Raw genomic sequence first — 25,489 nt, forward strand, 5'->3', positions numbered from 1 at the left:
TATAAACAGTGGATTAAGTTGGAGGTAATGTGGCAATAATCCTTGTCCATCGTCTCCAGTAACATTCAATGGTGCACATGTATCCGTCCAGGAAGGCAGGAAAAGGAGTGAGAGGAATTGTCTCTGATGCTCAGTAGCTTGAGCATAATCCTTCTCACTGACATTTCTACCAGATAATCAAATTCTGGCTTTACAGAATACATCTAACTATTCATATTTTTTTTAAATTCTTGTTATACTCCCCAAAATCAATTACCGTTTAAGTTTAGGACATTTAGCTTCTAGTATAATATGTTAATTATTTTACAGTGACAGCAACTGTCACTGTTGCATACATTATGTAACACTGGTCAAGAGAATGCAATGGTATGAAAAATATCACACATCCCTATACATAATATTGCAACTGTACACACAGATTGAATTCCCAAAGGAATATATTTCATTTAAGGGAGTTAAACTAGTACAATTACAGAGCCTGGGCTGTCGTTAAACCACTAACCACAAAACCCAGTGTCGCTGTGATATAGTTTAAGCAAAAGTAGAGCCTTTATCTTACAGAGGGTGACAGGCAAATGAGACAAAAATGTATGTACTGTATGTAGATATCCAAAATGAATTTTTTAAAGAATAAATGAGACTTCAACCATCAATGAAACAACATTTTTTGTCTGAACTGAGAAGTTAATTAAATGACCAGATTTCCTCAGAACATGGCCCAAACTTTGTTATTTCTGTTCAACAGTCCTCTTTTGACAGAGAGCAGAACAGAAAAGACTCAAGTTTGAATGATCTAGTGTATATTAGATATAAACAAATGCTTATGCTGTGGGTTTGATGCCTTTGTTTTATATCACTGCAATATATTCTGTTTCGGACAAAACAAGACATTTTAAGACCACAACTTGGCTTTCGCTCGTTCGGTCTCTAAAACGCCGGCATTTTGAAATGGATCAATCAAGAAAATAACTGTTAGTTGAAAAAAAATAAAAAATAGTAATTTTCCATTTAAGTGTATGTGGGAGTCTATTGATAGAATCAGCCTGTTATAAAGAAAGGCATTATACTTCAGTTGACTTGATGTGGAAATACATCATCCTGCAGTATCAAAAAGAGATCAGAGAAAGCTCCGGAAGGGTATTTTTTAAAACATGATCCACCTTTATTAAAGGATGCACATAAAGATTTACAAACGTCTACAATCCTCTTTGACAACAGCAGTTTCCTTTATATTGCACTTCAACAATATAATGTGCTTTTACAGGTACAGGTAACACAAGACAAATACACACTAAGGCAACAGGAGAAACAGGTTTTAAAATGGACACAATCATGTGGATGATCACATTTAATAGGAAAAACAAGAACCTCAACTTGCTTCTTCCTTTTGCACACATTAAGTAGAACGGTGACTTCAGCAGCAGAATCAGATGTCTGATAAATACAGCTTTAAAAAGTGCAGCAATGTCGTCAAAAAAAAACACCAGTCAGCAAACAAACGGATAGTTTAGATAGCTTTTCTGGGGAAATCAGATTTTTTGAGAATAGTTTAGATATTTAATCTGCATTAATGCAAATCACCTGTGTATCTTAATTGTTTTAGTCAGGAGACAAAAGCATTTAGCATTTAGCACTTGTTTAACATAAAGAGCAGCAGACACTGACATTACAACTGAAACGCACACATGAATGATTTATGTAGCTGCCTTAAGGGGTCCACACTGGTTTGACTGAGAGAACAATTAGTGTGTCAGTGGGGGTTTCAGCTCAGGAAACACAAGGGCAACAACAATAATACAAAATAAAAACATTAACGCCCACATGGAATATGTGATTCCAGGCTAAACACAAACTACTACTTGTGTTCATTTGTGCAATCATTACTGTGCATTGTGATTTGTTGATAAGTACATTTGAGGAGACATAAAAGAGTTATCTTAGTTGTTTGAATAACATTTTAACAAACTTTACAACATAAAAAGCAGACAAATAAAACATTCACAACTGTACAATCAAAATGTCTAACATCATAAAGGTGACGTCTGTTAATACCTTCGCAAACACACTTTAACTTTCATTCCAAAATGACACAAAATATTTTCGTCTGTAACTTCAGCCCTTGAATGGTAAAAATATAACACTTTTACAGACCAAATTATGGTTATTATTTAAATAAGTGTAAACAATTAAGGTAATGCTATTCCGGAGGTGAACTTGTATCTTCACAGGTCATCTGGAGATAATATTACCAATCAATAAATTATAGAATTCAAGCAGGAAATTACAAATTGTCATTCAAAAGCTTGTTGATTAAACACATTGTGGCAAGTATAGAAAAATAATCACACACACACACACACACACACACACACACACACACACACACACACACACACACACACACACACACACACACACACACACACACACACACACACACAAGCTTACATAATGCTCACACCTTGTGTTGACTCAATGGCCGGCAGAAAGAGCACAAGGAATAAAATCTTCACAGTCACAGGTCAGAAGGTTAGCGTTGTGTCGTGTTCTGTGGAATAATGATTGGTGTACAAGCGATGCCAGCAAAAGATTCTGGGAAGTGCAAATCCCTCTCCCACTCGTCCGTTTCTGTGTTGTACACCTGCACGATGCTTGTGACATTGTTCAGGTGCCAGTTGTAGCCCCCGATGATGTAGATCTTCCTGTCCAGTAAACAGCAGCCTGCCTCAGACTGGCCTGCTCTCATGGGACTGACGGTGGTCCACTGGTCGTTCTCTGGAACGTAATACTCGACAGCAAGCACGTCAAAACAACGGTCCACGTGGTCCATGCGACCGCCCAGAGCATACACCCGGTCCCTGGTGCTGATCATGGCATGCAGCACTCTGGGTTCATTCATTGGGGCTCTGAAGTCCCACTGGTCTGACGCTGGGTCGTAGCAGTGAAGAGTTTTCTTGTCATCCAAAGAGACGCCGTAACCCCCTGAGATATAAAGCTTTTCTCCACAGGGAGTCCCTGCGTGACCCCAAATCCTACGTTTTAAGGGTTCCATGTTAGTCCACTCATTCTTCTTCGGGCAGTAACACTCTACAGACGACAGACTGCCAGATCGATTGCGCCCTCCGGTGGCGTACAGCTGTCCGTGCAGCACGTTGAGCTGGAACTGGATGCGAGCCTCCTGCAGAGGCTGGATGCGCAGCCACCGGCTCAGATGCGGGTCGTAGCGGAAACAGCTGTCTACCGCCCCCTCACCGCTGCGGTACTGCAAGTGCTGTCCCCCGATGACGTACACAAAGTTATCAAGTACGGCAACACAGGCGTGGCTGCACCCTGTCTCCATCTCTGTCAGCTCTTTGAACTGACGGGACGCCACGTCCGGGAGATGGTACACCTTGGTGCTCACTGTGCGGTCGTTGTCCGTGTAGGGCGTCCCGCCAAAGGTGATGACTGACAAGACGTCAGAACGCATGACCGTCCGCGAAGACTGCATCTCGTGCTGTCGGAAGGGAAGAATCTGGTAATTGAAGGCCTCGAGGAGATACTGGCGGCACAGCACGTCCTCCACCATGATGTCCACCGTCTGAACACTGTCCACCAGCTCAGAGGAGTGCATGAGTGGGAAGCGCACATGGCAGAGGACACCGCTGGCTTGAGCGCGGCGAGACTCGTCATACCGGAGCCACCGGATGGCGGCGTGGAAGAGATCGATTTCGCTACAGTTCTTCAGCTTGTTGCTCTGGAGAAAGAAGACGAGGCGCTCCGTGGGAATGTGCAGGAAGTCCTCCTCCTCCGCAATCTGGAGAAAGTGGCGGAAGGTGAAGGCGTCCACCGACTCTTTGAGGGAGGACAGGCTGAAGGTGGTGGCCATCTGGCCAATGTGCAGGCAGGTCTCCACGCTCATCGCCGACTTGAGGAACTCCTCGCAGAGCTCCACGACGGGGACCATCTGGAGGAACACAGCTGCCCCCAGGACATCCTGAATGCAGTCCAGGTCTAAAGTGACTTCTGCACTGTAGGCAAAGTCAATGATATGTTTCAGCCCACGGGCGGACAGACCCTTCAGCTCAATGGTATCTTGATTTGACTCCCTCATGCCTCCGGTAAACATTGCTCTGTAACACAAGAACAAGTCGGTGAACTACACGATGAGTCAGTTTTTTCTCAGAGCACTTATATGATGTGAATAAGCTTTCTTATTTCTGGATTATTGTTTAGTTTAGGTGTCCGTGGCAGATTAACTGAAAACTATCTAATGAAAAAGGTGTGCAAAAAGAGTGTACAGTATATTTGGCTACATCTTTATGTCACCCATTTGTTTTCAATTATCCAATTTATGTTGAATAATCTTTAATTTAAAATGTCCTCACTTTCCATTTCTGGAATGCATGTTCCTACAATGTATATAATCACTAGAAACTCTGTAAAGTCAAGTGCAAAGGCTCAGATTAAAATGAAATACGAGCGCAAGTGAGTGTATCATTTGGTATTTTGTTGTTCTCCCTCCTTTAACTTCCTCCCCCAAACTGAATTGCATTTCCCATAGTTGATCTGTGAACTGCAGCATACTCCAAACAGTGCACTCAGTGTAATTTGCTCTGGATAAGAGCATCGGCTAAGTGCTTCCAATATAAAAATGGAAATGGACTGTGAGAAGTCTTGCGATTCAGACTGACCTGAAGTAATCACTACAGGCGGCCAGCACAGCTTTGTGGACCTGGAAGCGCTCCTCATTGATGGCCAGCACAACGTCAAGTAGTTGGCCCCGAGCCCGCAAGACCGACAAGCCCTGGAGGAGGGTGGCACTGTGGCTTGACGCGGCGAATGTACAGCGCAGGGTGCTATTCTTGTTAGCCATACTGGAAAGAAGAGAAAAAAAAGGCCTTGTCACAATCAGTTAACCAAGGGATCCTTTAGAATAAAACTCTTATATTTTCCATGGCTTCAATTCTTAACTGAACTAGGAGACTTTGTTAAATTTTAAATATATTGTATACAGTTAGAAGCTGTAGTATTCTGGTCGAGTAGGCTGTATATCTCACGGACATTAAAATGTGATCTATATGTGGATATCGCATTAACTCAAGGTGCAGAAGCACACAGCAATACTGAGATGGAAATTGTATCTGATCTGCCTCAGTCAGCCAAGAGGAAATGCAATCTGTAGCGTACGATGTCTTTGCATTAGTGAGAGCAATTCTGCACACAGGAAAGAAACAACACTGCTATCAATAGAAATGTCATCGCTCTGTTTACACTATTTGTTGCTGCACAACAAAAACAGAGAAACAAATCAGTCAGTAAGAGGCAAGACTGCCACATGTACGTACAGTATGAACACAAGCAGAATATAAATGTGGTTGTTGGTGACAGAAAACGTGACAAGTTAAAAAACGTCATGAAGACTAAAAAGGTAGAAACTTAACCTGAGAGAGTATCAAGCTTCTTGACATCATGTCAGGTAGAAATATTATAAACTATTCCCCACAGGTAGACATTCAGATCAGACATTTGTACTGTGGCAGCTGCCTCTGCCGTTCAATGAGACCCAAAAACGTCATCCAATCGCATAGAAGGCAGATTACAGACGACAAAACGCATCTACTCACGACATGTAAGTGTAAGGGAATGACCCCGCTGTTCAACAAATTCATTTCCAGATCACAATTTAATGCTGAGCAGAAATTAGGTCATGAAATATGAAATTGAATGGGACTAAAGCTCTGAAGCCTTTAGGCCTACACAGATCAAACACATTTGAAACACTCTCGAAGATTCTTTTCTGTTCAATTTTTCCGTACTTTCCAGAACTACTGTACATGATGATCTTGATGGTCGTCTATGTCACAATGTGTTTCCTTCTCTTCATCTAGGTCTTAAATTTTGTTGCAACTTCAAAAAGTGTTAAAGAAGTGTTTCATTAGCTAAATCTGAAAATGGACATTAAGCCTGCTTTAGCTGATTGGAGTGAGTAAAAAGTAACTCTCAGAGTGAAAATACTTTAAGCTGGTGTTTGAAGAAGCATTCAACATCTGGACTGAACTTGAAATGATAATTGATTGGGCATATTTCAACATACCGGTATCCTCAGATGTCATTAAAGGGCCAAAAAAAAAAAAGTTTGCAGTGGGTTAGAAACAGTTTTGGTATTACATAAGGTATCAACCCAAATATAATGATATTTGTACCATTATATCTGGTATTATAATTTAGTATTAAGTTTGAAAAATTATCTCTCTTTTGTTTTGAATGGAGCGAGTGTACAACTGTTCCCTGTGCTGTTGCATTAAAGGAGTGTTACCTTATGGGATTTTATTAAAAATGTGGATTTTCTTTATATAAAAACAAGTTAAAAAAAGCTTCCACTTTCACATTTCTGTTCACAATTTGCAACTTTGTTTCAACGTGTTTCTTGTTCGGCCTAGCATTACATTGTGGTCTGCACCTAACTTTGAATGTGTTCTGTTGTAGATAAGCTAAACTAATGATTACAATAGCATTAACTTGGGGGCCGTTATTGCATCGACACTTCCAAAAACTATTGAAAGTAATAACTGAGACATTAAAATATAAGAAAAAACGCTTTGCCAAGTAGTCAACACATTTCAGTTCACCTGCTACTAAACACGAGGCGACTTTCTAAATGGACAATTGTTACATCCTTACTTTATCTCCACCGTTACTCATCACAGATAAAAAGAGCAGGCAGTGTGGAGGCCCGGACAGCTCCTCGGTGTTTCCCGGAGTCAAGCCGCTGCGCCGGGATGTTCCAGCGGGCTTGAACGGGGCTGCAGTCCCGGAGCTGTGAAGGCTTCGCACAAGGTAACACCGAGAGACTGGGTCCACCACCACCGTGAACGCTCCGCATCCTCAACCCGCTTCACTCACCTGCTCTGTGGATGTTTCGAAGCATGATCCCCGCCATCCGACTCCGCCATCTTCTAGCACAGAGCAACACGCATGGAGCATTTTCAGTGATGTTACCAGAAGGTCAACGGCACGATTGGCCTGTTCATGTTTTGTTTTTTTAAGTATGTGAACAGTCTGTTTATCAGGCAGGGACAGAGGACAGCCGTCTGTCTCAGGTCCTGTGGTGAACCGTGGTGAATACGGTGCTGACCTCTCTTACCGGCTGTTTGCGGCACGTCCCTCCTCTGTACCAACAAATGCTGGCCACTGGGTGGCGCCACTGTGCCATGTACTGAGAGGTTGAACGATCCCAAACAGTGGTGGAAAAGACATTCAGATCCTGTAAACATAGCAATGAGTAAAAAAATCCTTTAACTTTCATAATTATAAGTTGATAATAATAATGTAAAAATCCTCAATTAAAAAGTAAAGTAAATGTACGGTGGCCCCGGGAGCTCATTGCTCTGCATAGTAAGAAAACACATGCAAATAGATGAAACATAAACAGATTATCTTCTTCAGCCACAAACCATAGCAACAACAAGCAAAGTCCCAGCCGTGTGCATTACTTTTTAGTGTCCCAGTAATTAGCTTGTGTTTTGTCTATTGGCATTTGTTTTCTTAATTTGCAGTTCATTGAGCTCTCAGGGCCACCTCACAAAGGGCCCTGCATTCAAGCTTTTACTGAAGTAATAGTACAAAAGTATTATCAGCAAAATGCACTTAAGGTGTCAAAAGTAAAATCACTTATTATGCAGACAAAAGAGCCCTCATCATCTAAAATAAATGATGAGTGTTTTATTATTATTATACATAATATGATTGGATTATCATTAATGATACATTATTGTGTAAATGTAATCTGTGATAGATTGGTGACCTATAGATAATAAAATTTGATGGAAATTAAATTGAAATATCTTTGGTTCTGTTGTCCTCTAATATCTTAAATATCCCATATAAGTAAGCTATGCTGTATTATGAAGTAACATCATAGATACTTTCAAAGCAACTATTTCAGCAAATAAAAAGACTGGTAAAGAGCCTTGTGCTGTTGTTGCAAAGACACTTTATTGTTTTAATTTCTTCAGTTCTTGGAGAATTTAATATTTAGAAGTTCTACAGTATTTTCAGTTAGAAGCTATCCAGATAAATTTGTGCCAGGGTGAGCAACATGGCTGCCAAACATGCAAAAGTTTTGGCGTGCATAAATAAATGAAGGGCAAACAAATACAGTCTGTAAAGCATTTGCCCTGTGTTTTATATTAGACAAAGAAGAACATTTGTTCAGAGAAGTTATAGAGGAACTTTTTTTTTTTACTCCTCACCAGTGATCTGCACTAAATCCGTTGCTCCTCTCCAGCGCTCCTCTTTTAGAGAAGTCCCTTTTTGAAAGTGCAAATGATTTGATATGAAACTGTATCTTTGTATCAATGGGAAATGGGATAAATAATGAGGATGTAAGATGAGGAAGTGCATGAGAAAGAACATCTCCAAGACAACAACATGAGCTTGAGAGAAACACTTTAAATAGTTAAACATTGTTCACATCACAATTTGTTAACAGATTTAAAACATTCACATGCAAAGTTACAAGTAATTTTATGTCTTTCAGCCACTTCTGGGTTGGAGCTTTGCAACAAGCTTAAAGCTATACCTGTCCAACACAAATGTGTTTTATTTTGAGGTAATCTCACACACATCATCCTGCTGCTATAACTCCTCCCTAGAGGACCACATGTGTATTAATTCAATGCCGAGAATAGTCACAAGTACATATATTCCTGATTGAGCAACTTTTGCTAAAAAAAACTACAGTGCCGAGCTATTGAATGCATTATTGAGTCTTTTTATGCAACATGATCTCATCCCTACTTGTCATATTTTGCTGCTTGAAGCCCCCAGCGTCACTATAATCCTTTTGTATAGCATCTTTTTTAGTTTTTTCTTTATTTACATTTTTTAATAGTTTTTTAACAGCACCAACAACAGGCACAGCAACAATAACAACAAGGAAGAGAGAAAAAAAGATACTAAACTAGAAACAAAGAAACAAAAAGAAGGCCACTGCCCAAGCGTTAGATTTTGACACTCTAGGAGTGAGACCAGGCTGTTATAAGAAATTAAAGTTGCAACCTGTTTTAAAAGATTTAGGTTTGTAGGAAGTATAAATCAAAAAGTATTGAGAGATGGACTAACACTTTAAACATCTGACTGGTGAATAACATGAAAAAGTAGCTGGAAACAGCTTAAAGGTGAGCTGTTATATGTAGATATGTCCCTTTGAGCAATATTAAAGGCTACTAACATGTAAAATGTTCTACCATACTGATGTTTAAAGACTTTGGGTCCACGTATTCCTCTCCTGACTTTAACCCAGGAGATGTAGGTAACCTATAGGCTACTTAACCCTAAACACAATCTTTTATTTAACCTCACATACCTCACCAAGTTGTTTTGTTTTCTTAAGCTAAACATAGCCTAATTGAGAATGCAGTTTTGAAACAGCAAAAGCACCAAGTGTGGTTAAAGCACTATAATGTTGATAGGCACGTATACAGAAATGTTGATGTGAAAAGTGTTTTTGGTTCAGAAACACAGGGATTCAACGTATTTGTGGTTTGCAGAAAGGTACAATGCAAACAAACAAAAAAACGCTGGCTACTGGAGTCTCCTCCAGTTTGTCTCTGACAGGAAGCCTAGAAATGAACTTTAAAAAACTAAAAATCTGCAAAATGACTTCAAAGAGTCGTCACTTTCACAATGGCTGTTGTGTCTGTCTGGTGTCAAACACAAACCTCCCCCCGCCCCTGACACTTGTGGTTTTTGCTGCAGTTCATATGAACTGAGACATGAAACTTCTCTGACATTTCTGAGAAAGACAAGTGAGTTACATGAAGGCAGGTTGAATGTATGGACTCTCACACACTGAAGAATGAGTCTTCGAGACTTTCCTCTACACCTCATGGAAACTTTGAAACGCTGGAGATCACTTCATGAATATATTGTTGTGTTTATGTTCCTTATAACGGTCAGCAAAGGTAAATAAATACCCTCTATCTTTTCTTTTCGCACTCCATTTAAGTTACCTGATGAAAACTTTTACTGTTTACCTCTATCTGATAGTATCAAAACACTTTGCAGAATCACACATATGAAAGTGGCAATTCTCTTTCAGTAAAAGTTGAACATCAGCCACCAAATGTTGGTGAGCTTATCAGCATCATGTGGTTTCCATTTGCATCCGCACCACACTGCTCTGTGCAGCCGTATTCAAGTGCCAGCCTTCACACGTCTTTTTCAGAATGTTTTCTCAATTTTGAGCTTACGTTCACTCAGTACAAGGAGACAGACATGTTCACTGCTTGGACTGACGGACTGTAGCGTCATTGCTTGTAGCAGATTTAATAGATATTAATGAATTAATATTAATCTTTAACGATTATAAAAAACTGAATTATAAACGCATGGATTATTATTGAAGGAGGGATGGCACTCAGCTTAAACCACAAGTTTAAGTAAGGACGCCACCCAATTTTGGAAAAGCAGGGAAGACTTAAAATTTGATATTAATCAATTAAGTCTCAATCTCAGGGCTGCAAAATACTTCTTGTCCTGGTGTACAGTGACTTATTATTTAATAAACCCACAAATGAATATATGAATATATTCAATATTGATTGGCCGAACTACATAACTAAATTCTGAAAATAAATGAATAAATGATCAAATGAACAAAATGAATGGAATGAATGAAGAATATGATGATGAGTACAATGAATAACGATGAACACGAATGAAAAGGATAACATGTGACCAGGTAGAATCAATATATTACTGCACCGTTCAACAGTTGACAGTTTAAGAAGCACCAGGGAAGATTGTGAAGTAATGTATCATTAGTTCTTATTTAAGGGAGATCGTACTTTAGATCTTAGGCTTTTTGATTAATGTTCATTTATTTGTCAATTAGTCAAACATGTAAAGATAACCTATTAACTAACATTACTCTATTAACTGACATGAGATTTATTTGTCCTAGAAACCTCAAACTCATTCACATCTGAAAATGTATTGGTTTCCCCTGACCTGGTTCTGATGGGCAGATGGAAGGTTAAGCTGTATGAAGTAGCAGCAGTTCCCTTTTGTCATCTCTGCATCTTGTTGGATGACAGTAGTTTGAATCGCATTCTTCCATTTTTCGCTCTAGTGCAGTTGGTATTGCTTTATACTTCATAAAATGGTTTGAGTGTCATGAATGACCCCCTGTTGTTGTGTCTTATCTGCTGTTAGTCTATTCAGGCACGTAGTAAATTGAGAACCCAACCAATTAGCCGACTGGGGGTCCTGAGAGCAGTTTTCGGAAGAATTTTATCAGTTAAGATGTTCAGGTTAAAGATATTTTGTCATCATTGTAATCATCACATTTCAGTTTTTATTATCATTCCATTGCCAAACCTCTAACAATTAAATATGCTTTATTGGCATTTGTGTAACAAACAAAGACAATACAGTGACAAAGACAATATTGCCAAAGTGTAAGTAATAATGACATTACATTTTAAAACTGTTCTATAAAATGCATAAATAAATTAAGAAAACTGAAACCTTTCATATTTCTGCTTCGGGTTTGATGCTGAAAAAAGTCTTTCTTAATTTCTAGACTGTAAGATAAATGTTAAAAATTAATAAACAAGATCATTTGAAATGTGTCACTCCTAAGGGTCAGCATGTGAGGCTCCTTCCAGTCCCGAGTGCTTCAGAAGAACCAAGGACAAGTCTTTTTACATTTGTGAATGGAGCATGAATACGACTGAGAGCAATGTGATATTTTGGATTTACTTTAAGTGAGTATTGTTCTGTGTTTGATTTCCAATATTTTTAAATGGTGACATTTGTGTCTGCGTATGGATGTAACAAATATTACACATAGTTAAAAAACATCACACCTTTCCGACAAGAGATGGTTTGCTTAGCTTAGATTAGCGTAAGTACTGGAAATGGGGAAACAGCTAGCGTGGCTCTATTAAAAGGTAACAAAATCTGCAACAAACTATGGATTAAACTACCAAGGTGCAGTCAGTAGAGTGAAGATCTCCGGCTAGTGTGTTTGCAACTTCAATTGAATGAACAACGTTCCAACCCACAAATGGCCTGTAAAGCGACATACACCTTCAAATTTAAAATCAAGCAGCCATGAATGCAGACAATTGGCTCAATCTTGTTAATATGTTGTGTATAAGACACATCATACAATATTCCAAAAACAAAATTAAACTCATTAAGCTGTCTGCCTGCTAAGCAGCAGCTGAGTTGCATCGAGGTACAGCAGTTATGTGTACTGGTAGTTCCTTTAGCCAAACACACTGAACAAAACAATAAAAGTGAGCCACAGAGCAGTAGCTGAGAGGTACGCAGCAGTGTGTGTCCTGGTAGTTACGTTAGCTGTTAGTGAGTGAGGAGTCAGCAGGCAGTCAAGGACTACGTTGACATTCACATTCATATTCCACTATTATTCTGAATATGACAATATTCCAAATTTGATGAGGTTCATGTAACATCATACTCCGTTTGGATATTCTGAATTAGGCTTTATTCCAAAATGGGCATTTTTGATTAAGACATGCGTGATATGCCGATATTATTCTGGTTTTGGGAGCATTTGGAATATGTTTCTCAATAGGGTTTTTTACAGCACTTTGTGTTCGCACGGTCAAACAAGTCCGCCAGCGGTGGATAACTTAAAAAAAACATTTTGAAGCATATGCACTGCTGCATGTAAACGGGAATATTAGTTGAGTATACATTTTCATTAGCCATGTAAACATCTTATTAGGAATATTGTCTTTTTCGGAATAAACAATGCTGAGGAAATGTGTTCCTGCCATTCTCAATGCACTCAAAGCTAGCTCTAAATGTTTACTTGCAGTAAAACAAAGTTCGCGAGCTTGGAGAAGACGCGTTACATCAATGAGGAATTGCTCAGGATCAAATATCGTGCAGTTCACATTTGGGTGGAAGCTCGAGTAGGAAACTCGAGCTGCATGTCGACCAGGAGGTCTGTGGTACTCGGTCAGACAGGTACTGGATGCTCCTCTTATTTAAAAACACACACAAGTGGGAGAAGTTTACTATGTATAAAGTGCTAAAGTATATGTAGTAAATAAATGTAATAAATATTTTTCTTTTCCTCAACAGTTAAGTATGAAGCACCACAAAATATTTCCATGTCCTGGTTTAAAAACAACCTCAACTTGAGATGGATAGCTGCAGAGATGTATCCAGCTTTAGCCGAGATCCGATTCAGACGCAGCGAACACCCCACAGAATCATGGGAAAAAGTGAGACAGATTTTCTTACCAAATGTAATGTATCTGAAGTTTTGACATATCTGACATATTTAACCTTTAATCCATATTGCAGTTACAGAGAACAACGAATACCACCAGTGAACCTTCAATGTGTGAGTAGTCTCTTGTGTTTTTGGAATTCAAGTCTTTTGAATGAAAAGTGTATTAACCCTTGTTTCTATTGGCTCTTGGGGAGTTGAGGTACACTGAATGATCATACCAGTGGTTTTAGCACTCTACTGTAAATTCTCATTCAGTATTTACTTGAATGACGACTGATGAAGTTTTTAGACATGTTAGCTAATTCTGAGATAGGGTAAAACACAGAAGTGTTTGTATAGGCAGGTGAAACTGCAGTGCCCCAGTTCATTGTAATGAACCAGTGCAACAATTAAGTTCACTGGTCTGTTTGAAATAGTTTTTAGACATTAATGGAGTACTATGCCACAGAGGAATCAGATATAATCTATTGGACTTTGGAAATAGTCGTTAATTGGTTTAATTAATTGTTGGCTTTGGTCTTTTCATGGGGTTTGTTGACAATAGGAAAAACTTAACAAAAATATAGGAGAAAATAACAACAAATGTTAAATATCAAATTTATGAAATGTCTCTCTGTTTTCTTTTTTATCAAAACAGACCATGTTATTGTTGGTAATCTGTTGAAGGATTCAGTTTACCAGGTTCAAATCAGACATCGGTCCACTCTACCCACAACCCTCAACCCACTGTGGAGCGACTGGTCTCCAGTTGTGACTGTTCCTGCAGGTGAAGTCATAGATTTTATAGTGTATTAGTGAGCACTTTGGACTTTAAATCCAGTGTCCTAAAAATATTTGTGGCTTTACAAATCACAAACTATAACCTGTGGTGTTTGGTATAATTCACACAGGATATCATAAATCCAAACTCAAATATGATATATATACATACAGTATATATATATATATATATATATATATATATATATATATATATATATATATACTGTGTGTGTCTCTCTCTCTCTCTCTCTCTCTCTCTCTCTCTCTCTCTCTCTCTCTCTCCCCCCTAACCACTCGCATCCTGTCTTTCCTACTTTTAAGGGTTGTTAACATGTAAACAGATGCAGCTTTAAGATTTATTCCACTGTAAAACACTTTTTTGCTGTAGGCTCAAATTAATTTAGTATTACCCAACATACAGTAAACAGCTCAACAATGTCTCGTATTTTTACTGCAGAGCTTGAACAAAAACCTGAAGTCACCACGACGACAAGGCTTTTAAATGGCACTCGAAAGGTGACGCTAATGTGGAAGGTAAGACAGTGACAGGAAAACTAAACCAAAATGTTGACACACGTCATCCCATATTGTTCAATAATGTCGTCCCAAATAGGACAATAGTAACGTGTCAAACTGAAACAGCAGAGAGCATTTGTATTACAGTCTCTACTATATGTATAACTGTAAATTCCTGATGTTCAAAATGTTTACAGTTAAACTTTTTATACAGCAGAGAAAAATGTGCCATGAAACATTTAACATTTTACTGCAGAGAACTGAATTTCTTTTGTGTTTAATGAGCAGTACAAATTACTAATGTGTGTTTCTGTTAAGCAGGCAGTTTGCCAAAGGAAGGCAAAATTGACTTTATGTTTAAAAAATTCAATGTGTGAGTAATCCATAGTGTCTGATTGGCAGATTATGTTTATATGTGACATATTCACACACAAGTTTTCAACAGAGTGGAAAAGAAGTCAGAGTTTTTTCAGGGAGCTACTTCATATTACGAGTTATATAAAAGCATATAAATGCCCAAAATGAAACGTTTTACTTCTTTTCCCAACCATTGTAATGGTAGCTGCAGGTTTATACAAAATACACCTTTAATACAATGCTGCTACAATCAAATTCACAAACAAATTCTACTACTAAAAATAACAATAATGAGGATGATAAAACTTTAAAAAAACACACTACTAATACATTGTCTTAACAATTTTAAACCTTAAAGTGTGTCATGAAATCTTAAAACAAGACTTGCAAGTTGAGCGTGAATAATATATAATATGTTTGACAATATCTTCAAGTTCAGCCAATTAAGTTCCCAGTATGTACATTTGTACTTTAATTCAGCCATTTTTTTAGAAATGTTTAACTGTAATGGAAGCACCAATCATAACTTGGCAGAATTTAAAAATATAAAGATGTTGCATCGCTGACTCACAGTATCTTTTTAAATAACACTGATTGCCGCCACACAATGACAAAAAAACCCTGTTAATACTAACCTTTAACCTCCCCAGTTCAAGTGAAATGAAACCTGATTCATAACCTTACTTTTTGCTCCAACCTTTCCGCTTCGGGACCAACAATGTGTGTGTTATAACGATGTTCCTACCACTTTGTGTTTCGTTCTTGGACTGTTGTCCCCTGGCTGGGCTGTAGCACTCAGTTTGCTGTGTTTGTCTTTTCTGCTGTTCAGCCGATACCACATGCAGCTGCAGTCACAGGAGTGAGTTACATGCTGACAGACACACAGTCTTCTCATGGATGTCCTTGCAAGAAAAAAGGACATCCCATCAACACGAGTAAACACACGACTACTGTCTCGTTATCTGCCGTCAACATCTCTGTAATCGCCAGAAACTCAGCGGGGTATTCTCCACCAGCAATCATTCAAGTACCGGCTGAACCTGCTGCAGATTTAAAAAGTAGGCCAAAGTGTGTTTGTTTGTGTGTGTGTGTGTGTGTGTGTGTGTGTGTGTGTGTGTGTGTGTGTGTGTGTGTGTGTGTGAAATATCCTGTATATTTATCCTTCAGTCAACCTAAAAGGCTATTATTCTTCCTGCAGTTTGTGACAAGACGTTACTGCATGAAAAATTACATAAAACTTGCCTTGAGTGGTACGAGCTTCCAGATGGAGATTCAAGGCCAAAAAATGTGATCACCTTAACGGCAAAGAAGACGAAAGAGGAGAGGAAGCAAATACAAATGAGTATGTTTTATTTAAAGTGCTTTTAATCACACAGCTTCATCACATCGCCTAGACGGCTATGGACAAGAAGATGAAACAAAAAACTAGCCAGGATGAAAGCATTGTCAAATCCTACACAGTGGATTCAACAAATCAGTACAAAAAATGCTGTATACAGTACACAAAAGCTAATCGTTGGCCTAATTTAGCACCGCATTTCATTGATGGTTAACATTACTTTTACTATTATTTTCTTTGTTATGTCGCCATAGTGAAGATAATGTTGTGACACATTTACATCAAAAATATGTCCTGTGCAAGATAAACTTTGAATGTGTTTCTGTTTCAGGCATAAAAGACTATGTTCGCTACCTTTACTTTGAACACAGATGTGAAGGCGGTCGGAAACCACAGACAGTTAAAATGTGCCTCTTTTATCAAAAAGAGGGTGGTAAGTGTCTTTATTCCAATACACTAAGACGCACAGGGGCGCCACAATTATCAGACACTAAACTTAGTCTGCTAGCTGGAAGTGCTGCAACAAGTACTACAAGTGAAACAACAGAATACATTGAGTCGGTTGCTCCATCCCTTTGGTCCAGACGGGAATATCTCAACAACTATCAGATGAATTGCCATGAAATATTGTACAGACATTCGTGATAACCAGAAGACTTTTTCATAATGACTTTGGTGATGATGTGACTTTTCCTCTAGCGCCACCAGCAGGTTGACATTTGTGGGGTTTTTTGTGAAATGTCTCAAGAACTGCTGGTCAGATTACCATGTGATGTAGTTCAGACATTCACGTCTTTCTTGGGATGAATTCTAATAACTTTGGTGATCGCTTAACTTTCCATCTAACGTCAACATCAGGCCAAATTAGTAATTTGACGAAGTCTTTGGTTTGTGGCCAAATACCTGCAGAACTAATGACATTTCCATCACCTGTACAATAATTTAGGTGCTAATTTGCAAATGTTCTAACATGCTAAACTTATATGGTGAACATGGTAAACATTCAGCTTGTTCTCACTGCCAGTGTCAAACACCGTCAGTGTGTCACATACAAAGTTTCTGATACCAATGCACAAGGCACCTTTAAGCGACTGTTTGAGACGCACAGGGCGTTCAAGTAACAATTGAACGCCCTGTGCTAACCCTAACCCTAACCCTAACCCTAACCCTAACATGTTGAGTTAATTTGAATTTATTTTGTTTGTGACGTGTTTTCCGTACTTAAGTTACATTGTTTACATTTACCTTGTTTACGTACTTATTTTTAGCCTTTCTTTAATGTTTTTCCGAAACTTAACTAAGTGGTTTTGTTGCCTAAACCTTTAAGCAAGTGTTTTTGTTTGAATTTACAGTGCTAACCACGTGTTTACTGCGACCGTGCGCTGGGCTACCTAGTGCGTTAGAAACTGTTAGCATGTAACGAGTTTGGATGAGAACATGTTGAAACATTGCTAACCATTAGCATGTTAGCATTGTCATTGAAGACTTGTCTTGTTCTCCCCAGCTAACATTACACATTAATACAATTTGTGTACACGTGTATTTATACTGTAGGAGATGCACCAATACCACTGTTCTGTATTGGCCTTTAATGAGATCTTATTTAATTTCCAATTTAAGATGTGTACTTTTCATCTCTCATGTGTGGAACTGATAGGGACCTTTCTTCTATACGTATATAGGTACTTTACCTGCCTGAGAATGAGAAACATACTGTGGTTGTTTTGAATCTACTTTTTTCTTTCTCTCTTCAGTTCCACTCAGAGAACCTCAGGACCTTATTGCTTTTAGTGAAACACACACTTCTGTTGACTTGTCATGGAAAGGAATTCCCTCTGTGGACCAGCGAGGTTTCCTCACACACTACATCCTCAAAGTCAGCTCACAGGATGAGCTGAAAGGTGTGAAGTCACTTTTTTTTTACTCATCTGTAGCTTTTTGCAAAAGCAAAGGTTTTGTAGAGCTGAATGAAAGAAAACAAATGTATAATCATATATTTAATTGCAATGGCACAATATTTCACCAACTTTTGAATGTGTGAGACATTTAAACTTTCTTAGAACATGTATGATGACAGCACTAGGCAAATTTAAGTTTTTCAACATCTCATTTTGTCAGAGTGCTGTAACATATCAGCCTCTCTGCTAAAACACCGTCTGGAAAACTTGACACCGGGAACGAAATACAACATCAGCCTAGTTGGAGTTACACGTGCAGGAGACGGACCTGAAGCCACAGTAACCATCAACACACTCCCTGAGAAGCGTGTGAATGGTATCGTAAATCAGCTTTGTAGTTAGTTTATTTTGGAAAGTCGAATACGAGACAATAGTGCAGTTTTTCTACATGTGGTTGTGAACAAATATTTCCTTTTTATTAGTGTGGTGGAGTCTGGGCTTGCTGTTTCTGTTCTTTTTCCTCACAACAATGTGCACCTGCATCTTGAAGAGGTAGGTGACCCCTACTGTAAATATTCTACAGTTTGAGATTAAAGTATTGATAAACCAAACAAAGTATGCATGAGGACTGAAAGCTAAGTCACTAATGCTGTGGTGAAGTCCTCATGTTCTAGCTATCTTTAAAAGCTATGTACAACTGTTTCTGTGATCATTGTATCTTTCAAATTATTCTGATGGTTTAAGTTGGTGAAAATTAGAGCAGTCTATGTGCTGCTTTTATTCAATGCCTGCTCAGTTTTACTGAATAAATGCCATACATGGCAGCTTTCAGGAATTTGGTTTATTTGAGTTTGTTTTATCTACACTTAGAATCCAAAACAAGATCTTCCCTCCTGTGCCGACACCCGTTATTCCAGATTTAATCCCTTATCAACCAGAGAGTCAGGTAAGAGACTAATATTTACAAGGGATTTTCTGCAGTCAAACATTTTTTGCTCTTTATAAAACCCTGACAGTTGATCTTTAGTCATTCGTGCACTGTACAAGTTTTCTGTAGAGTCACAGGTGCCTGTGGGAAACTTTTGGGGTTTAACCTTTTAAATAATGTCCTCCTTATTTTCAGTAAGAGTACAACTCTTTTCTTTGACTTCAACCACATATTGTCAGTTAAAAGGGACAGTTCACCCTACAATCTAATTTAAAAAAAAATATTTTTCCAGAAATCATGACCTGGTGATTCATGATAATCCACAGATCTTGTTATGAACAATTTCATATACATAAATGTATTTTGAGGCACTTTGAGCCCCACAAGCCGAGTACCATCTAGTCCCATTATATTGGAGAGAAGGCAGACAGCTCTATGGCCAAACAGTGTTTGTAAAGATTGTGTTCGACCACGTGTTACTATTCTGTGCCATAGAGCAATCGCCAACCTGGTGGCTCAAAGTTGTAAAATAGATAGATAGATAGATAGATAGATAGATAGATAGATAGATAGATAGATAGATAGATAGATAGATAGATAGATAGATAGATGTATACTTTATTTATCCCCAGGGGAAAATTGTTTGTAGCAGCAGCAAACAAAGTTACACAGTAAAATAAAATATTAAGTACGGAAAATGCACAATATATACAATACAATAAAGCAACGGAGCAGAACCTATTAAATTTAAAGAAAATAAAGTAATACAAAAATGCACAGTATATACAATACAATAAAATGGTATTAAATTAACTAAGTAGGAAAACTAAACTAAACAGTAGTGCAAAAGATCGCCAACAGTGGCAACAGCAGTGTAGCAGTGTTGTAGTCATTTGAAGGAAGATTTGGCCAGAGGTGATTTATTATAGAGTGTTATAGCAGAGGGCAGGAATGTTCTTCTGTATCTGTCCTTGTGACAGCGGTACTGGATCAGTCTGTTGGAGAAAGTGCTCCGCTGTCCCTGCAGTAGGTGGTGGAGAGGGAAATGTAGTTGTCATGAAGAGTGGACCCAAACAGAGGAGACTACAGGCAACAGAACCAGTTTTAATTCAAAGGTCAGAGCAGGCAAGACACAATGGAACGTCTCATAAACAAAATCAACGATGGAAAAGAAAAAACTGAACAGAACCAAACTTATTTGACGAGAGGATGAAGTGCAGAGATGGGCGGAGAAGCGCAGGTGAGGCGATTAGGCTGGGAAGCACTAACGAGACTGATTCAGAGCAGGTGTGTATAGATGGGCAAAGGCGCTAAAGCCAAAACACAGAAAACAACTAGTCTGATGGCATCTAAACAGTGTGTTTGGTGTGGAGACATTTTTTTTCCAGGGAAGTAGATTAAATGGAGGAAAGTCCCTAAACAGTAGGAAGATGAAGTGAGAGAACCACAAACTGTTTGACCAGAATGCAGAACTCTGATAATTTCATCAGACACAGTTTAGTTTCCAGTAAATCAATGTGTCAACTGTTTGGGAATGACTCACTCCCATTGCACTGTGAAAACCATGTTGTAGTTATTTTCCTTCTGTTTTTGTTTTACTTTGAGTAAAGATTTGTATACAACATATGGCAATCAAACAGGACAGCAAGCTAAGAATTTAATAGAACAGTGCTGTTTATTCTCTGTGCATATGCTAGTGAAGTCTGAAATCTTAAATCTTACTGTTTTGTGCTAATATGACCCACAACAGGAGTTTCCGGAGGGAAAGGAAGAGGTGCACAAGCTGACGCTGCACCAGCATCCAGAGGACAAGTCTGTCCCTGAGGACGCAAAGGAGACCACTGTCCTCACGGGAGAGTGGGACGAAGGCACTGATGAGAACTTGGACGACAGGGTTGATTCAAGGATGTCAGAAGGAACCAGTGATGAGTGTCCCGGCTCCACAGATGAGGCACTGAGGAGCTCCAGAGAAGGAGAAATGACTGATCTCGAACAAGTGGACAACGAGATCGCCATGCTGATATACAGGAATGGTTTGGTCTTCGATGTGAAGGCGGACTCATCTTAAAATGGATTTAAATGAGGGTTTAATTGCCTCACAGCACAAACTTGTATAATAAAGACTGGACGAACACTTTTCTTGTTAGAACAATTTTTTTTGTTTATTTTTTTATAATGTTGCATCAAAGGACACTTGCAGAATAATTTAATGTTCATGTAAGTTGAATTTTGCCAGTTATTTTTACCTAAGCATGCCAGTATTTGAAAGCAGGAGGGTTTATCGCTCACAGTGTTGTCAATAAAGCTTTTTCTAACTGTTGTCAAATCCGGGTTTCGACTTTTATGATTTTTTTTTTCTTAATTAGGTGTTAGACAAAATGTTTCTCAACAACTACTACATGGATTGACATGAAATTTCATTCAGACATTTATGATCGCTCGAGGATGAATCCTAAGGACTTTAATCGTTTTCTTTTTACCACCAGAAGGTCGAAGTTTGACTTTGACGAATATTTTGATATTCATGAATTGGCACAACATTTTGTACAGACATTCATGGCCCCCAGAGGATGAATCCTAATGACTTTGGTCCCCTGACTTTAATGTAGCATCACCAACAGCTAAACACTTTGGATTGTGAGTGAATTATCTTCCTAAGAATTTCATCTAATGCCATCATCAGGTCAAAAAGTGTACTTGTCCAACACTTCTGTTCATGATGAAACAGCTTCAAAGCTAATCATCATTAGCTCAGCTGCACTATGTGTTCAGTGCTGCTTTGCATGTTTGCAAATGTTCACATTCATTTCTCATGCAGTAACTGGAATTATGTAAGGATTAATTATTTAAGCCAGGGACTGGATTTTAAATCAAAGAACAGAAGTACATGAACTGAACAATGTCTAATGGCAACATAGCAGTGTCTTGACTTGACAGATTTTGACCACCTGTAATGTACTTTACAATGAGTGCAAACATCACAAACAAATTAGCCTACAAGCTACTACAGTCACTGTAGACTCTAGCAGCTACATCTAGATCAAACTCAATAGAATATAGTAAAATTACAGTTAGCGAGCAATTTTTTTTTTTACAACAGTATGTTCAAATAATATATCAGATTTCCTGTTAAGAGTCTCATGCATTGTTGGTCAGTGTAAAAATTAAACCTGCAAATAAAAAGAACCAGTGTGTGTGATGTCTGGGTAGCACAACTGTGAGCTTGTAAAATGTGACAGGAAGTGGTGGTCACAAAAAAAGCCAATGACCTTAAAAAAAGGTAGCTCATGCAAAGGGAAACACTAGATTACTCATCACCAAAGAGACTTCTGTGGTTTTTCAATCTACCTTGTTCAAACTAGAACATGTCATGTTGATTTGCAAGAAGTGGTGAATGAGAGCGTTTCCCATGATGCTGCACTTAAATTTATCTGCAGGAAAAAAATCGTATACCTGGTTCCTGTACTGTTAGGTTGTGGCCTGCTTGGGGAGAACGTCACTCTGTTGTTTAGTTATGACAGTCAAAATTATATCTCTCACCACATCAAGATTAAAATGATCTGTCCTGACCACAGACAGCGCGATAACATCTGATAAACGTGATATTTTGTGAAGAAAATACTATGAGCCGATACCACAGTGTGTGTATATTAAGTACAGTAAGGAAATTTATTTGCAGGACATGTGGACTTTGAGTTTCCAGAACTTATTTTATCAACTTTTATTGGTATAAAATATATTCAACTGTTAAATCCTACCTCTATTGGAGATTTTATATTTAGCACTTGTTTGAGTATTCATGTGATTCCTCTATTGTATAATACAACAATAACATCAGGATGTCATACAATAAGACTCAATGTTGCCTTTAAGTACCAATGTGCATTGTACTAGTAAATAAATGACCACATCCTGCCCCCTTTTTATCTGGTTTTCAGCGTAAATACACTATAATAATGTGTATTACTTTGTTACAAGTTATGACACAGGTTTTCCAACAGATGGCAGAATAGATGCCTCGGCTCGTTTGATTTATTTGAAAGTATGAGTCAGAATTATCATAGTTTTTGACTCAGGGAGTAATTTTGGATTGTAAAAAAAGCAACTCCTTCATCCATATGTTAATATATATGATGAACATTTTGAACAGTTTGGGTCCAGAAGTTTGTCATGCTTTAAAGCACACGTGTCACCTGATAAGTGATTGATTTAGATATTTTCCCCCTTTTTTAAAGGTTAGATTTCTTCCTTTTTTATCGTAAATGTACTGTTGTTTTTTTTGTCTGTCTTGGTATTTGACACTGCTGAACACATTCTTATTGCCACTGCATCCTTTTAAACATTGTATTCACACATGTCCACTAATTTACCATCATTTAAAAAATATATATCATCATATCATCCTTTGCCACCCAAAATTACTCTCTAAGTATAATTTTATCTCATGCAAAGTCACAGAGCTTTTGTCTGTCTTGTAGTATCAAAGAAAAAACGTGGCCTCATACTTTAAGAGACAAGAGAGCAGGATGAAAAGCTGCAGCCTTCAAGGTGGATTATATCTGTGGAGGATCCCATCTGTACTCTGACTCATTGCCAAAAGAGGGCAGTGTCAGCTGCAGCTTTGGCTTTCGAGTAAAGAGTGTCACACAACTTTGTGTTGAGCAGTAAATGTCCCCTCAGATATACATACGTAAAAAGTATATTCAGAAAAACAGTTTCAGTTTTTGAGTGCTGGCGTGAAACTGACATGACATGCAAATGCACTTAAAATGTTGTGTTTGGGATGCTTTTGTTCATCAAAGTTATAGCAGGCCAAGAGTGTAGTATGTGTAATTAGAAAATTGCTGAAATAATCCTCTGTAGATATTTCACTGACTGCTTATTATCTTTTGGTGGTTGAACTCAGAAACTTGTGATCCATTCCTCCTGCTGAGTTTGTCACAGTGAGTTTATAAGACACTGTTTTGGACTGCAGGTAGTAGAAGCACCCAAATGCAGATACAGAAAAGGAGGCAACAGCAAAAATTCAACAAAACCAAAAACCTTAAAGGGTTGAAGTCCCATGGCAGGTAGCTAATACAGCAGACATCAGGGTCACAGGTAATGGGGTCACAGGAACAAAACTCATAACAGAAATTAAGCAACAAAGACTAACTGACAAAAGAGAGTGAGGATGTGGGACCAATAAAGAAATATGAGTGCTCTGATGCTAGCATCCCAAAATTCATGTTAACAAGACAGGAGAGAAAATAAAAATAACTAACATTTCAATCAAATCTTGCTCTTGAGTTGAAGGATGAGCTCTGAGGGTGTAAAAAATCCTATTATTTCAATAAAATTATTTTTGGTTCGCTTTGTTGCAACAGTATTGTTAAAAATTGTACACATGGGAATAGGAAACAGAAGATGGCATTGCAGGAAAGGAGAATTTTGTATATCTTAAAGTGCACTCTGGTCCTGGAAAGTCAATACAGATGCAGATAGGTTTGTGTCCTCATACTTTCATACCTCAGGGATACATGCGAGGTCTCTCTGAAGGTAAAGTATGAATATTTAGCTCCAAACAAATGAGTTTACCCTGCTGACTTGTAAAACCTCACATTTTTAGATTGAAATCGCTCCGCTGATGTCAAGTAGAAAACAAGATCTAACTACTCTATTTACAGTGTGATTATTAAGGTTACACACAAACAGAAGTTATTTACAGAACAGTCAATCAAAAACGTGTGTTAATCTAATCTAATCTTGCTAATAAGCATGCATGCAACACCATTTATTTAATTTGTAAGAGACGATGAGCAATATCAAAGATGAATGTTAGCATTTAATTTATTGTACAGGGTTATCTTGAAGCTAATTCTAATCTGCAGTCTCTTGGCAGGTCACGTTTGAAACATCCACACAGTGACAGAACAGTCACAAAATAAATTAAACAATTTTGTATCAAGTTTTTTGTCCTGTTTAACACAGCAGTACATTAAACACCAGCAGCAAGTATATGTTTGACAATTTAAAAGCAAAAATATCTGCATTAAGCTCAAACAGTAAAATGCAGAGTCAGTAGTTACAGGGTTGGGTAGCTTTTAGTACACTTTTCAATTTGGCTTTAAAACAACTGATAGAGCTGCAACACTTTGACCTCTGGTGTCTACCTTTGGCAAATTGAGTTAATACTAATTATTACACTAATTATTATGAGGAAAAATATTTACAAATTATACTATTAGACTATGTCATAATAGACAACGAAGCTGTACAAAAACACCAGCCTTAAAGGAGCTGTATTTAGCATTCTGAACATTAATATAGCATCAAACAGCTATAAGCTGTTAGCTATCTAAAGCTATAGTGGAGTGATGTCTACCTGAGGAGAAAATGAAGTTGCTCCCTTTCTGGGATTATTGTTATCTGAGTTTATCCGTGCTTCGTTG

General features: G+C 38.2%; 2 protein-coding genes across 3 annotated transcripts; one reads left to right on the plus strand and one right to left on the minus strand.

Moving 5' to 3' along the window:
- Positions 1–1,160: 1,160 nt before the first annotated feature.
- On the minus strand, positions 1,161–7,132 carry klhl26 (kelch-like family member 26). 2 transcript variants are annotated; one of them, XM_068734927.1, is made up of 3 exons: positions 6,886–7,132; positions 4,674–4,856; positions 1,161–4,112 (listed from the first exon to the last, which is right to left on the minus strand). In XM_068734927.1, the coding sequence occupies exons 1-3, from the start codon at positions 6,933–6,935 to the stop codon at positions 2,531–2,533; spliced, it is 1,815 nt and encodes a 604-aa protein (XP_068591028.1). In that variant the 5' UTR covers positions 6,936–7,132; the 3' UTR covers positions 1,161–2,530. The 2 variants fall into 2 exon arrangements, with proteins under 2 accessions (XP_068591028.1, XP_068591029.1); XM_068734928.1 differs by lacking the exon at positions 4,674–4,856.
- A 2,659-nt stretch (positions 7,133–9,791) lies between these two features.
- il12rb1 (interleukin 12 receptor subunit beta 1) lies at positions 9,792–21,384 on the plus strand. Its single transcript, XM_068734918.1, has 15 exons — positions 9,792–9,947; positions 11,630–11,753; positions 12,836–12,987; positions 13,105–13,247; positions 13,330–13,369; positions 13,896–14,024; positions 14,478–14,554; positions 15,723–15,951; positions 16,092–16,235; positions 16,564–16,665; positions 17,987–18,133; positions 18,351–18,506; positions 18,613–18,682; positions 19,001–19,076; positions 20,809–21,384. The coding sequence occupies exons 1-15, from the start codon at positions 9,842–9,844 to the stop codon at positions 21,124–21,126; spliced, it is 2,013 nt and encodes a 670-aa protein (XP_068591019.1). The 5' UTR covers positions 9,792–9,841; the 3' UTR covers positions 21,127–21,384.
- Positions 21,385–25,489: the final 4,105 nt, after the last annotated feature.

This window comes from Cebidichthys violaceus, unplaced genomic scaffold (genome assembly GCF_023349555.1).
Source record: "Cebidichthys violaceus isolate CVI_PGR_0920_01 unplaced genomic scaffold, fCebVio1.0.p SCAF_68, whole genome shotgun sequence".
NCBI lineage: Eukaryota > Metazoa > Chordata > Actinopteri > Perciformes > Stichaeidae > Cebidichthys > Cebidichthys violaceus.